This window comes from Protopterus annectens, chromosome 1.part0, assembly GCF_019279795.1.
Source record: "Protopterus annectens isolate FY-2018-M chromosome 1.part0, PAN1.0, whole genome shotgun sequence".
Taxonomy (NCBI): domain Eukaryota; kingdom Metazoa; phylum Chordata; order Ceratodontiformes; family Protopteridae; genus Protopterus; species Protopterus annectens.
The window spans coordinates 1,859,685,629-1,859,701,011 of NC_056725.1; the positions used below are offsets into that span (position 1 = coordinate 1,859,685,629).

Sequence of the window (15,383 nt, forward strand, 5' to 3'; positions counted from 1 at the left end):
TAATGTGCCCCTTTGAATGTTTTATGCCCATATGACCTGCAAAAGGAATGTCATGGGCTATGGCTAGAAGTGCCAGACAGTGTGCTCTAGGCACTACCAACTGCTGTTTTACCTCACGTACTAGCCCTCCCTCAGGGGTCCACTCTCTATACAGTAATCCTCTGTTCCAGTGTACAGACTCCTGTTTTCCTTGAGAATCAGGTGCCTCCCTCACTACCTCCCTCAAGACTCTTAGTGTAGGGTCTGGGAGCTGAGCCTGTCTTAACTCTGCCTTTTTAACTCTTCCCAGCTCTCCTTCCACAGGAAGTCTGGTATCCTTTGACAGCAGTGTATTACTGTCAGCCTGGGTACTATAACTCACATGTGCTCTTGCAGACACACTGTTCAAGGGAACATCAATACTTGCCAGCAGCTGTGGCTCACCTTCAGACTGCTACAGGGTAGCACCCTCCCTGAAATAGCCACCTCACAAACCCTAGCTTCAGGTGTGGGGTCTTTCTTGGTCTCCCCCAGGCTATCAGACCCACATGCCTGTCTCCAAGCGTGACTGAGTGTAACCATGCGGTGAAGGTGCTGCATTATCAAAATCATTCCCTATCAAGATATCTGCATGAATATCCTCAAACAGACCTACTTGCTTGCTTTCTTTTCCACCCTCCCAGTCAAGGTGAACCCTGACCAAAAGCATTTGGAATGAGGTCCTTTTTAAAGCTCTAACTGGACTGCCCAAGCAAGTACTGCTCCTCTTTAACCACTACAGGCTTCACAATGGTTGTGTCAGAGGCTGTATTTGTCTTAGCAGTGGTCTGTTATTCAGCCACTAAGATAGGATATAAACTCTGGTGATAGTTTGGTTCCCCTGTTGTCTCCAGAAAACTTACAATTAGCATACTGTCATTCCCACTTGCTGTCCTCCACCATTTGTTCCCCACCTTACCTCCATGGACATCTATATGATACATGGCCCAACTGATTACATTTAAAACATTTAACCCTTGATCCTGGCTGTGTACCTGAACTAGTGGTTTCCGTGTTACTGGTGGACTCTGTCAAGGTGGTTTAGGCTGCCCACCATGGGTTCCCTTATATCCATGTGCAGCACTGAGTATCCCTTTCTTGTGCAGTGATGTCCTGGTTGCCGAGTAGAGATCCCCTTTTTTCCCCCAGTTCATTTGCAGAGTTATACTTGCGGCCTGCCAACCAGATTCTCATGTCCTCATGCAAACTGCTAATGTCTTGTTCTCTCACCCAGAGGTCTGCTAGCCCTTCAAAAGTGGTGACCTGATACCCACTTACACACCTATGAAAATAAGTGCTTAACTCAGCAATATAATCACACACACTTTCATCTGCCTTACATTTGTGCTCACAAAACTTTTTTTCTGTAAGCTTCAGGTGTTAACTTAAAACATTAAAGTAAACATTTCTTTACTTTATCATAGTTTAAACAGTCAATATCAGACACTTTAGAAACAGCAGTTACAGCATTACCATGGATTAAGGGGGTCAGAAACCATACCCAGAGACCTTGGTCAACATTATACTGTTTTCATACTCCTTCAAATATATGAATAAAATTATCAAAATTATCACCCACTGTAAATTTGTGGAAGAAATTGTTTCCGGGGTTTAGTTATTCCCTTCCCCATTACCCCCATGACCCTGGAGAAAAGTCAGCATCTCCCTCTGACGTTGACGTTGCTTCTCATTTTCTTCACACTTCAAACACTGCAGTCTCTCTGCTGATTCTAATTCCAAATATTTGGATTTCAGTTCAAGTCTCTCTAACTTCAGGCAGGTTTTTACGTCTTCTGAATAAAAAGTGAACTGTCCTGTTTCTGAGGGTTGCAGATCCCCATCACCAGACTGATTATCCTCCTGGTTGCTGGTCTGAACTGCAACTAAAGCTGAAATCATTTCCTCTTTCGTCAGGTTGGTATGCAGCAGTCTTTTGGCTTCAAACATCATGGCCAACAACTTCTTTGTCAGCTTGCCATAATCCTGTGCTGACATCTTTGCCCGTTTTCCCTGACTAAGCTAACAAAAAAGTTGTTGTTTGTCTTTTCGGCTTTTCCCAGTTAGGGGTTGCCACAGCAGAACTCCAGTCCACTAATGATTGGCAGTCGATTTTTATGGTGCCGAGTTGCCAGCCCGACTCCCAACCTTCATCGAAGGCACGCCCATTCACACATGTTTTTCGGAGGCCACTCGACCGCGGGTAGGACATGCAGACTCCACACAGAAGACACTCCAGCCGAGAATCGAACAGGAGAACCTCTTGCTGTGAGGCAACAATACTATTGCTGTACCACCGCGGCTACTAAACTAACAAAAAAGTAAATAAGTAAAAGTGTTATGACATGAAACTCTAAATCTTTACCTTGTGGCTGCTTGCGAGTGCACCAACTTTCAGTGACAACTGCCTACAGATTACAGAAGTTCAATTAATATCCACACCATTGCTCACCAGTATGTGACTTCCCCACTCTGGGCCAGTAATCAAGGAGCTTGAATCCTTACCATCGACACTGAAGAGGGACGCTCACTTGGGACAATAATGGATACACCCAGTATTTCCAGATGCAACTCTCTGCAACAAGCACAATTTCCCTTAAGAGCACACAGGGAGCATACTCAGTCCAGTGGATACTCCAAAGCTAGCTACTCTAAGGCTCTTATAAGGTAACAAATTATATTGAGTCTAATTCATACTAATACAAATGGTAGCTTGACCAACAACAAGGCTTTCAGGAGTGGCCAGGGCTGTCACCAAATATATGTAAGTACTCTTAGAGATTAAAATATTTTCTAAAAGACCAGCCACAATGAACAGTTTAAATATATTTAATAAATTATAAAAGAACATGAAAATACTAATACCTACTTACACTAAACACCAGAGTTTCAATCACAGGAAAAAATTAAATAACACAGATGAATAGACTGACACAGATACAGAAAAACAGTACTTAACTAATCTCACTATATTTTCCTGACAGGTCTAAAGAATTATTTTTTCATGGTTCACTTACTAGAGCAAGGCAAGATAAAGCACGTGAGGGGTCTTCATCAGGTTCCAAAAACAGAGTGCTCTGAGACTTCAGTCTCACCTAGTATTAAAACATCATTTCAGGGAGTGTGGCCTAATGCTTAAGGTGTTTGCCTTACAAACACAAGGTGCAGGGTTCAAGTCTCCCAAGGGATAATTGGCTAGGCTTAAAATGGTTCACAAGGGCAGTTAGCCTAGTACAAACCTACGAACCTATGATGGATTACAGAATGACATCACATACATCTGGTCGTCTGACTTCTGGTTCCCATTCTACCCTGTTGACTAGAAGCTGCCAAGATTTAGCACATATGTGTCAATAATACATACACACACACAAACACACACACACACACACACACACACACACACAGCTTTCTAAGATCTGTTGCAGCTTCTGGAAGTCATAAAACAATTTCAAGCATCCACTCTTCCAGAGTAGCAACTAGTTCACCCCAAAGACAATACATAAATCTTCCTAGTACTCTCTGGCTGCATTGAGAACTGTAAGATACAATCTTTATGGCCTAAGCCAGGTAATTTAATTTCAAACTATTTTTTCAAAGTTAGCTGGACTGAGATTAACCCCTTCTTTTCCAGTATCCTTTTTTACACTATGTACATTTCAAATGTTACAATAATGCATGCATATTTTCCTCTGTCCATCAGGACACACTGCAGATACATTTTTAACACAAACAACTTTACAAATGCATTTTCAGTAGAAGCATCTGTACAAATCAGTTTGATATATAAATGACATATAATTCTTTACAAAATTTCAGCTAGCTGTGCTGGCATATGTTACACATCCACTACCGTACTTCTCCTGGCATAGCTGGCAATACCTCACATCGTCACAGATGCCTTCTCACCTGTGGAGTCCAAGCCCCCGATAGTATTCATGGCCAGCACCTCAGTCTTGTGGTACATCGACAATCAGAGGGGCAGCAAGTCTTACCAGATGTGCCCAATAGCTCTAATGACATAGTACCATGCAATAAAAGCAAATCTGTCCCTATGGGCCATCTATATTCCATCAGCAGACAGTGTTGTCGCAGACTCACAAAGCAGGTCCTTGGAAAACCCTCATGAATGGATGTTGAACAGGGAGGCCTTCCTGGACATAGTCCACAAATGGGGTACACCTCAGATAGATCATAGTTCATAGTTTAGTACTAAGCTAACTGCCCTTGCGAGCCATTGTAAGCCTAGCCAATTATCCCTTGTGAGGATCAAACCCTGCGACCTTGTGTTTGTAAGGCAAACACCTTAACCATTAGGCCACCTTCCGAACTGATCTTGTCTCCAGTCAGAATAGACAACTCAGATTGTTCTGTGCCACTACACATTGTCACCAGGCATGAAGAACTGAAGTCTTGTCCTTCAACTGGTTGGAGAAATTCCTATGCGCCTTCCTTCCATTCCCTCTGATCCCAAAGGTTTTCCTTAAGATCCAGAGGTATGATTCCAAAAATATGCTAGTAACTCCTTTTTGGCCCCATAAGCATTGGTTCCCCTTTCTACTTCATCTGGTCAGGGGCACTCACTTCAAGTTACCCAACAAAGTGGACTCACACAAAACAAGAGTTCTCTGATTCACCCCACTCTTCAGGCTCTCAACTTGGCCCTCTTGGTGGTAGATTCTTAATCCCCTTCAGACACAAATTCTCAGAGGACATGTTTCAGGTACTCCAGGAGGTAAAAAAAATGTTAATAGAAAATCTTTCATCTCCAAGTGGAAAAGAGTTTCCATATGGTGTCACAAGAAGAATGATGACTATTATTTGGCAGATATACCTAATATTTTGTCATACATGTGTGTTACTTAAATTGATCCAGTGTGCTCCTTATCTAACATAAATACAAGGTTTACTTAAGGCTACCCCTCCTTTATCCTCAGTGTTAAATGAGCTGTTTGACTAACCTTTTTTTTCCCTACCAACAGAGTAAGTTGGGAAGCCCTGTTTTCTTAACAGACTGTTAGCCTCTGCCACTGTGAGGTACTGAAAAGAACTACTGCCAGTAGCTGTCAGCTGTGACCTCTCCTAGCACGTGTGTGCACGTGTGCAAATGCATGCATGTATACGTGCGCACACACACAAACACACACACACAGTCAAGAAAAAGTTATGGAGAGTAGGCATTCCTGTTTTGCAGTACCACTGCAGCACAGCCATGTGCATACCACTCTTGCACTAATAAGCTGTGATAAAGCCACTGTACACATAGAGTAAGGTGTAGTATAAGACCATCTCTGAGTATGTCTTAAGATAGCCTGTGTCCCTCACCTATTAGTGTCTTTGATGATTTCAACAAGACGGCTCCTGCCTTTCATAGAACAAAATGTGGTGGCCTTTATGCAACACATTTTTTGTCCTTAAGTGCCCACTCTTGTATTTTTGACTTTGTTTGTCTACTAGTTTGTACCGAAATATAGCAAATGCCCTGCTGTGCATACTTGTGAAAAATGGTGTTAGAGAATAAAAATAGCTAACTTACCAATGATAACAAGATAGAACAGGAGGTTTAAAATTGAGAAGCAAACCATTTTATTCTAGTGTGGCTAGAAGATTTATTATGGTTGCAGCAGATTCATTCAAAATAGATGCAAGGATATGCATTTTGGTAAGATATCAGAGGGCTAAATTATTAGAGTTATAAGAAAGTGCTGAGTGTTATACACTAGTACAGAAGTAAGATAGAAATTTTTTTATTTCAAGGTACTTTTACATCTGACATTACTTTCTGAATACTCTCTCTCATTTCAAACGTTAGTTTCAGTAGAATGGCTATAACTGTCTGTAGGACGAATCATAGTGATGTGAAAGGGCAGTAATTATGGCCAACAGAATGATGTGGTGTTGTACTGGGGTGTGGCTGTAGAGGTACAAATGTCATTCTTTCATTGTATAAGTTGCTGATGGGGATCATCTATAATATCTTTTCATTTCTAGAAGCCTTTTGTAGAATGGTGTATTGTGGATAAGTTTGTTTGTGTCTTTCGGCTTTTCCCGGTTAGGGGTCGCCACAGTGGAACTCCGGTCCGCTAATGATTGGCAGTAGAGCTTTACGTGCTGGCTTGCCGGGCCTAACGCACAACCTTCAACGAAGGAATGCCCGTTCACGCATGTCGCCACACAAAAAACGCTCTGAGAATCGAACGGGCAACGTCCAACTGTGAGGCGACAATGCTACCGCAGCACCACCACCGCAAGTAGTTTCCATTTTTAGAAACACTGTATTGCGTCATGAAACTGAAGTGTCTTAAAATGTATAGTACAAATTAGCGATTTGATGACATGTACAGCTGTTTGTGCATCTATGTATGTACGCGCACACATACACATACTCTATATGCTAACATTTTTTCCTTTCTGTTTTAGTTATAGAAATACTTCCAGCCATTCTTGTTCCTGTTGCTGCTGCAGTGTGTTTGGGGTTAATTACCAGTGTTGTTTGCTACCGCAAAAGAAGATGGTAGGTATATTTTTATGCAGAAGAGGTTTATTGAGTTCCTTTTTCTGACATATTTGCCTGTGACTACATGACTTTGCAAAGTAATTACAAAATGTGCATTGAGCTTTAGGTAGAGAAATGTAAAAGAACTGAAAGGTTGAATACATAGTTTTCAGATCAAATCCACCAAAAAACATAATTTCAAGTGTGTGTGTGTGTGTGTGTGTGTGTGGGGGGGGGGGGGGGGGGTTAGGGTTAAATGAAGTCTGAGCCTGAATATTTTATCAGTTGCATTTCAGTTCAGCAGCATTATCAAAAAGGTAATGCATTTTTATTTTTGTTTTATTTTATATTATTTTATTTTTGTTTTATTTTATTTGTGCTGTTATCTGGACTAGAACTTAGAAAACCAGTTTATATGTATTGTGTTAAGCTCAAGTAATAGTGTGAAATTCATTACTGATCATGTGATTATCCCTTCAGCTGATGAAGCTGCCACAGTTTTGTTCACAAGCAGTTCAGCGTGATCAGCCATCCAAGATAACCCTGCAACCCAGATCGGGGAAGAATACATTTATTTATTTATTTATTCACATTCAGTGAACTTGTATTACTTTTTAAATACATTTGGGGCAAGTTTTTTTTTTTACTACAGACTGGTTTGTGTGCTTGGCCTTTTATAATTTTGCCCTCTTTCTTAGCTAAAGGCTCTCTGGAACATGAGGGACAGAAGATGTTTTGTTTTTGTCTGTTTTCACTTTGGATTAGTTTCAGATTTTGCTGTGTTTTATAGAGAAGGTCCTTAAGTAAAGCTTATTTTCTTAAAAACTGATTTTGCATGGTGTATTTATTTTCTCCTTTGTGTATACAGTATTTGAACCTGCTCTTGTTTCCTTTTTTTTTAACATTCAGAAATAGTGGTTTCCTTTTTCAGTTATTTCATTTGCTGTCCTGTCATCAGGGGAAAGACGGTCTTTGACAATTTTCAAAAGTGCTTTGTTTTCAAAAATGGCCAAACACAACAGGCACTTCATGGGTCTCTACTGTTTAGGTCCATACCACATGTAAGTCCTTTACATTCAGTCAGGAGTTTGAGACCAGCCAGACACATGATTGGCTTGTCCAATGAGAGCCCGTAAAAAGTAAGGAAAGTAATAAAGTGACAAACACAGATCCACATTCAACCCTAGTAAGACGTGTCTTCATTTCTTCTAGACAGTAGCATTCTAATTGCTCTAGAAATGGGTCTCCTTTGACAAGGTACAGGAAGCCTCTTTGTTTGTCTTTGAGACACTGGCCCATGTGGGTAACATCCAGAACCACTGCTTTCCTCTGCATTGTCCCCTCCTGACATGCTGATCAACCTGCATGTTGTTTCATGGCGAAGGCATCTTACTGCAACCTCTGCTGTTTTAATACCTGCTGTGAAGATGGAGAAATTTGCAAAACATTTGAGTGATTTACCAGTAGTAATCCCGAAAGCTAGCTTACTGGGAAAAATGGGTAGAAAAAAAATGGTATGCCGTTCCACTAACAGAAAACCAAAAGACAATGGAACACATACATGATCTAATTGGACCAAGTTTTGCAATTGCTCGTGCTTTGGGGCTAGTAGGAGCCTTTCTTCTGGAGTTCATACTGTAAGAACAAATTGGTAGAAATGTAAGATTTATATTATGATCTGTTCATTTGATCTGTATGTAAAAACAAGTTGACATTGCAGTTATTTTTCCCCTTTCCAGACCTATTGCTGTAGATTCAGAGTAAGGTAATAATGAAAATAGCTAGCACACATCATGTTGAGTTTGTGTAAAAGTAGAAGTTATTATACTATCAAAAGGAAATTTGTATAATTTAATTAGTGGACATTAAATATATGGCACAGCATTAATAATAAAGTAGAAAAATGTCACAGTAGTTTCACTTCGACCAGAAAGGAGCAAAACAACTGTTTGTAAATGCAAAAAAAATGTATGAGTTCTTTTATGTCCAGAAGTTGTGTGTTGGCTTAGTTTATTTTTAAGGGTCTTTGGTCCTTGATGATCGATCACTAATGAAGCAATTGTGAATTCTCTGCGTACTCTTTCTGGGGAATCCAGTCAATGGAAAATAATTCATGCAAAATGGTGTATTTTCCTTCCATCTTGTAGGTGAGAAATGGCAACACAACTATCCACTACCAAATTAGCATCAATCAGAATTGTTTATGGCCTGATACATTTTTAATGGACACTACTTGTTTGGTGAGGTTTGAACAAGATTTTTAGTTAAGGGTCTCATATTAAGGTTCTTGACTCCAGCGTGAAGCTTTAAATGATAAACAAAATAAAAAGATGGCACAGGTAATGCTCCAAACATTTAAAGCAACCAAAATAAAAATAAGTCTCTGTTGCATGAATTAAAGAAAAGAATGTTCATGTTTTCCACTTTGAGTCCCTTCTTTTTTATTTATTTGTTTTTATTTATTTATTTATTTACAGTACGCTGTAAATGATCTTTTCATAGGCCACTGACTGCTTGCGCAAGGTATGAATCTAGACTGGATTCATTAAAATAGCAAGAACAGAAGATAATTCTGTTGGGTAACATTTTTCACAAGGGTTCTATCTTTACAAGAATGTCCGGCCTTCTTTTAGAAAATTGCAGAAGTGTAGTCCGCTTAAGAAACAGCTCCAGTCACAGCAGGAACCCTTATCAAGTTATCAAAGTGAACAAGCCAAGAAGGGGCTTCACCCACAGCAAAAAGCAGCTGCCTAACAGTCAATGTGAAGTTTTGGTACATCACTGTATTCCTTCCCATTCAGAAGTAGTTGAAGAAAGGTTCTTTCTCTGTCCCAGTGAGTGGAGAACCACCATAATGAATCTCAGGATACTTCTGCTGCCAGAGGAAAAACATACCCTAGAGTATTTATCAACTTTTGCAACCATTCATCCCAGCATCCCCGCCTCTTGGTAGCTGCAGACAGGTTTTCAAAAAGAAACCCTCATATTCCTCCTAAATGAGCTGTAGCAATGGAGACACTGAGGTCATTATTGCAGAACATTTGATGTTAAGTTGTCATTCTCGCCTTCAATCTTGCTGGATGGGTTCGGCTCCGACTCGGCCTATACTATAGCTCGAGAGCTATTTTTACCAGCTCAAGGCAGCCCTATATCCCAGCATACCATGCGCTAACTCTCCAGATCTCGTTTGCTGCTTCGCTGCGAGGTTGCCTTTTTTTACCGGCTCAGGTTAGTAAAAGGAATTTTCAATAAAGTTTCTATTTTTGAGGTAGTTTCTTAGATTATTTTCCTTCATTAGTTCCCTATCGATATTGTTACTTATTAGTGTTTGTTTCATAAGCCCTAACCAGCCCCTTTAGTTAACTTTTATAATCGGGCCTACTGGCTTTAGTTTTCTGTTTACTCATCCCCTTAGTGTGTGTGTGTGTGTGTGTGTGTTGTTGTTCTAGTCAGCCCCCTCAACTCCCCCTTGTGTGTAAATGAGTGAGTGTGTGTGTGCTGACTGAGTTACTGTCTGTAGGGCGATGTCCAAAGACGCTAAGGTCTCGGGATTCAAGAAGTGTGACTCATGCTGTCAGAAAATGTCTCTGACAGACGGTCACACTTCTTGCGTCTACTGCTTCGGGCCTTTGCACCTGCAGGACTCTTGTTCCGTCTGTCACAGATTTAGTTCAAGAGTCCTGCAGAAGCGTCGTAATAAACTTATTTTGAGGGGCTTATTGAAGCCCGATGATTCCCCGTCCAAGTCTGGCTCGGGGAAGTCATCTAAGCCTGCCAAACCTTCGGCTCCAGTTTCTGAGTCGAGGGCTGGCGAAACTGAGATTGCTCCGACATCGGCTCCAGTCGGAGCCGATGCGAGCAAGATCGTTTCCGCTCCGAAACCCGTATCGGAGACGACTTCAGCACGCAAGCGCTCTAGGTCTCCTTCACTAGAGTCCGTCCGATCAGCTCCAAGATCACCCCTCCTATCGGAGTGGAGTCATAGGACTCATTCCTCCAGGTCGTCTAGGCTTTCTGACCACGATATTGAGAGGGTAGTCAGTAGACTCATAAAATCTCAGGCACTGGCCCAAATGCTCCAAAGCCCGTCTCACCAGACTGTGGCTCCCTCAGTGCCGCCTTCGATTCCTCCTCCGACTCTCCAGTCGAGTTCGGAGTCGGAGTTTGTCGGAACCGTAACCTTGCCCACTTCGGAGCCGATACTTCCACCTTCGGCTCCGGTGTCGTTGGCTCCGACTTCTTCATTGGTACCATCCATGGAGAGGTCTGGGAGCCAAGACTCCATTGTCGGCTCTGAGGGGGCGAATAGCATCGGACCCTTGTTCGACCCTGCTCTCCCCCTCGGAGCATCGGCTCTGGTTAGTTCGGCCCCAACATCATTCTCGGAGCCTTCTCTGTCGGGGCTGGAGGTGGTTCGGGTGTCTTTGGAGCCGGGACTGTCTTCGGTGCCTGATAGGGGGGCTTTCGAGGTGATGAGGAGCGTGCTGGATCCAGTGTCCGCTCCAAGGTTGGGTTCTTCAGCTCCTCCATCTACAGTGCCTGTTACGGTCTCTGGCCATCCTCTTGCAACTGATAGCAGAAATCCAAAGCATAGGGTACCCACTTTAGGTGTCTCTTCCTCCTCCGAGGCCTCCCCTGAAGCTTCAGGGGAACCCCCTAGGAAAAAACAGTGCAAGAGGAAGCACATAGACTCCCCCGAGTCTCTCACTTCGGACACCGACTTGGATGAGTCGGAGGGTTCCCCGAGATCCCCCTCTGAGGATGTCTCCTTTTCAGACATCCTAGAGATCCTGAAACAGAGGGGGAATTGGTCCACCCTTAAACCCTCCGAGGATGAGTCGGTTTACCTTGACGCTTTTGGGTCTCACCCTTCCACCTCCTGGGTGTCGAAGTAGTGGCCAGAAAGGTGTGGGCGGCTCCTGACTCAATGGAACCTACCCCTAGGAGGCCTTCTAAATTTATTTCTGCTCTGGAGGACAAACCATTTCTGACCAAAGGTGTCTCGGTAGATGTTATGGTGGTAGCAGCCGCCACTAAGAAGGAATTAGCTGATCCTTCGGTACCTGTTCATCCTCCTAACAGAGAGTCCAGGACCATGGACAGGTACGGTAAGCGGACATTTGCTTCAGCGACCTTTGCCATGCGGTCGCTGAACTATTTATGTCATTTCACCCACCTTCGGAGAGATTTGCTCAAAGAACTGGGTGAAACTATACAGGATCCTTCTGCTGTGGGGTATCAGGACAAGATTAACTCCCAGCTGGCTACCCTGAATTCCATTGTCAACTCCTCCATGCGGCTTATCTCCTATGCAGCCGATGGAGCGAGTATGGCCGCAGGCACAGGTGTTGCATTGCGACGTCACGCCTGGATGCGACTCTGTAATTCTGCTGATCCCTTCAAGGCATCCTTCACCAACACCCCCTTTGATGGTTCAGAATTGTTTGGACCTCAGGTGAAGAATACCCTCACCAGGTGCGAGCAAGATGGTAAGACTCTCTCTGCCGTGGGAGTCCACTTTTCCACACCATCTAGACCTTACCCTAAAGGCCAGAAGGGTGGAAAGATGTGGTTCCGCAAACTACAGGGAGTCGCGCCTGCCGCACGTGGTGAACATCCCCCCCAGAGGCAGAGGGGGGGAACAATAATAGATGCTACCCCAGGGGCAGAGGGGGTCCACAGAACCAGGGTTCCAGGGAATCCTTCCCTGACCAACCATTTCAGCATCCCTGAGAAGCTGCCCGACTGTCCACCTTCGGAGGCAGTCGGGGGAAGATTATCTCTGTACCCGGAAGCCTGGCAATCACTCTCTCAAGACAAATGGGTACAGTTGATTATATCCGAGGGTTACAAAATCCCCTTAATTTCCCCTCCGATCCAATCGCCAAGACCCCTCCCAGACGTACCACCCGCACAAAGGGGTCAGGCACAGCTAGAAATAAAAAAGCTATTAGAAAAAAAGAGTCATCCAGGCAGTCCCAGCAGACCAGCTAGGATCCGGAATCTACTCCAGGTTCTTTTTGGTACCAAAAAAGACAGGAGACTGGAGACCCATTTTGGACCTCAGCAAACTGAACAAGTCTGTGCAGAAGACAAAATTTCGGATGGTAACACTGCAGTCCATTCTACCCTTTTTGGGCAGAGACAACTGGATGTGCTCGTTAGAACTTCAGGACACGTACTATCATATAAAGATACACAGGCGCTCCAGGAGGTTTCTCCGCTTCCGGCTGGGAGCCAGTCATTACCAATTCAGAGCCCTGCCCTTTGGTCTCACCACAGCCCCCCGGGTGTTCACCAAATGCTTGGCAGTGGTCACGGCTCACCTGAGACAAAAAGGATTCCAGGTGTTTCCATATTTAGACGACTGGCTCATTACCGCTACCACCAAGCAGCATCTTATAATAGCCAGGGATTACACCATTCACATTTGCAACAAACTAGGTATTTCCATAAACTTTGCAAAATCCTCCTTGTCGCCTTGTCAATCTATAAACTTCATAGGCGCCATACTAAACACCAGAGAAATGTCTGCAACATTGCCACCTCAGAGAGTGACAGACATCAGACATACGGTGGAATGTTCGGTTTCTGTTGCAGTCCAACAGAATTCAAGTCAAGTTAGTACTGAAAACGTTAGGCCTCATGGCAGCGGCTATCCGTCTCCTCCCCTTAGCCCGCTTCCACATGAGAATTCTCCAGTGGATGCTTTTTTCTCAGTGGTCATTTCAACACCTCCCAATGACTCACAACATCTTGATAACCCCATCTTGCAAGAGACACCTCTCCTGGTGGATGGTCTCCCCTCAACTTCTTCAGGGCAGACCCTTTGTTCTTCCCCCTCCAGTTGCCACAGTGACAACGGATGCCTCCCTGATCGGGTGGGGGGGGCACTATCAGGGCAGGACTGTCCAGGGCACATGGCAACAATTAGAATGCCACCTACACATAAATGTCCTGGAGATGACAGCAGTGCTTTTATCGTTGCAAGCCCTTCAGGATTCTCTTCCCACCGGGACTATAGCAGTTCAAACAGACAATATGTCTGTAGTGTGGTACATAAACAAGAAGGGCGGAACAAAGTCCTACCCCCTATGTCGAGAAGCACTCAGACTTTGGCAATGGGCGATCTCCTCTCAAAGGTTTCTGATAGCAACGCACATCCCTGGGAGGTCCAACATCATAGCGGACAGACTGAGCAGAACAATTCTCATGCCTCACAAGTGGTCTCTAAATCAAGCGGTAGCAGAGAGAATTTTTCAGAAGTGGGGCCAGCCTTGCTGCGACCTTTTTGCAACCCCTCAAAACAGCAAGTGCCTCGACTTCTTCACTCTCTTCCCTCTACCAGGCCATCCCCCCAGAGACGCTCTCGTCCACGATTGGCCTCGGGGTCATCTATACGCATTTCCCCCCTTTCCGTTGATTCCGCAATTAATTCAGAAAGCAACCGCATTGAGATCCAAAATGATCCTCATTGCTCCATATTGGCCTCGACAAGTATGGTTTCCGTTCCTGCACCGTTATCTACTGGAACAGCCCTGGCATCTGGAACCCCTTCCAGACCTGTTGACCCATTTAACGGGCAAGCTGCACCAGTCTCTTCGTTCCCTCAACCTCACAGCTTGGTTGCTCCACTTCCAACCATAGCCAGGCTTCCCTTTATTTCTCTTCCTGTCCGTGATATCATTCTTGCTTCCCATAAGTCCAATACTAGAAAGACTTATGCGAGCAATTGGAAGCGTTTTTCGCTCTGGGCAGAAGCTAGGTCCTTAGATCCCTTTAATGCACCAATTCATAAAGTTCTAGATTTTCTGGCAGAGCTTTTTCATTCAGGATTGTCGTCGGCCACTATTAGAGTACAACTAGCGGCCATTGCAAATTTTCATGTGGGGCTCTCGGAAGCAAATATGTCCCACAAACTCTGTAAAGCTTTCCTCAAGGGCATCTTCTTGCTCAGACCTCCCATTAAGGATCCACCTCCACAATGGGATTTAAATTTAGTATTAACGTCATTGATTCTCCCTCCCTTTGAACCTGCAGCTTCTTGCTCCTTCAAACTTCTCTCTTGGAAAACTCTGTTTTTGGTGGCTATAACATCTGCCAGAAGGGTATCGGAACTCCAGGCCTTGTCCGTCCGTCCCCCTTATTTGGTTTTTCATAAAGACAGGGTAACTCTCAGAACGAATCCTTCCTTTCTACTGAAAGTTTCTTCTGAATCAAATCTGAACCACACTATTGCCTTGCCTGTTTTCTTCCCAGATTATTCAAACATGGCTGAACAGAAATTACATTCCTTGGATGTTCATCGCCAGCTGCGGTATTATTTAGACAGGACAAAACAATTCAGAAAGTCAGAACAGCTCTTTCTCTCTTATGCTGAAGGAAAGAAAGGACTTCCAGTATCAAAGGTAACTCTTTCCAGATGGTTGACATCCATCATTACCTTTGTCTACGAGTTGAGACACAAACAACTCCCGATTAGGCCTAAGGCTCATTCAACCAGGGCACTATCAACATCAACAGCCTTTCAAGCAAGGTTACCATTGGATGCCATATGTGCAGCAGCTACATGGGCTTCTCAACATACCTTTATTACCCATTACAAGCTTGATATAGCCTCCAGAAATAGAGCTGACTTTGGTTCCACCGTACTCAGGAGTCTGTTCAGTTGAGCCACCCAGGACCAAGGTGCTAGGGACGCTGTCCCATCCAGCAAGAATGAAGGCGAGAATGACAACTTAACATTAAGAAGTTATGTACTTACCATAACGTTCCATGTTAGTTGTCTTCTTCTCGCCTTCTTTCTTGCGCCCCTCCTTCCTGCCCCCTAGCCTGGACAGACTTGAAGGTCTCTGAGTCCTTCTATTTCATG

General features: G+C 43.8%; 1 protein-coding gene across 1 annotated transcript in view; it reads left to right on the top strand.

Moving 5' to 3' along the window:
- LIFR (LIF receptor subunit alpha) overlaps positions 1–15,383 on the top strand; it is a 1,345,198-nt gene that overhangs the window by 1,251,577 nt on the left and 78,238 nt on the right. The window contains exon 19 of the mRNA XM_044076229.1: positions 6,436–6,529. Within this exon, the coding sequence (XP_043932164.1) occupies positions 6,436–6,529 (94 nt within the window). The remainder of the gene's footprint in view (positions 1–6,435; positions 6,530–15,383) is intronic.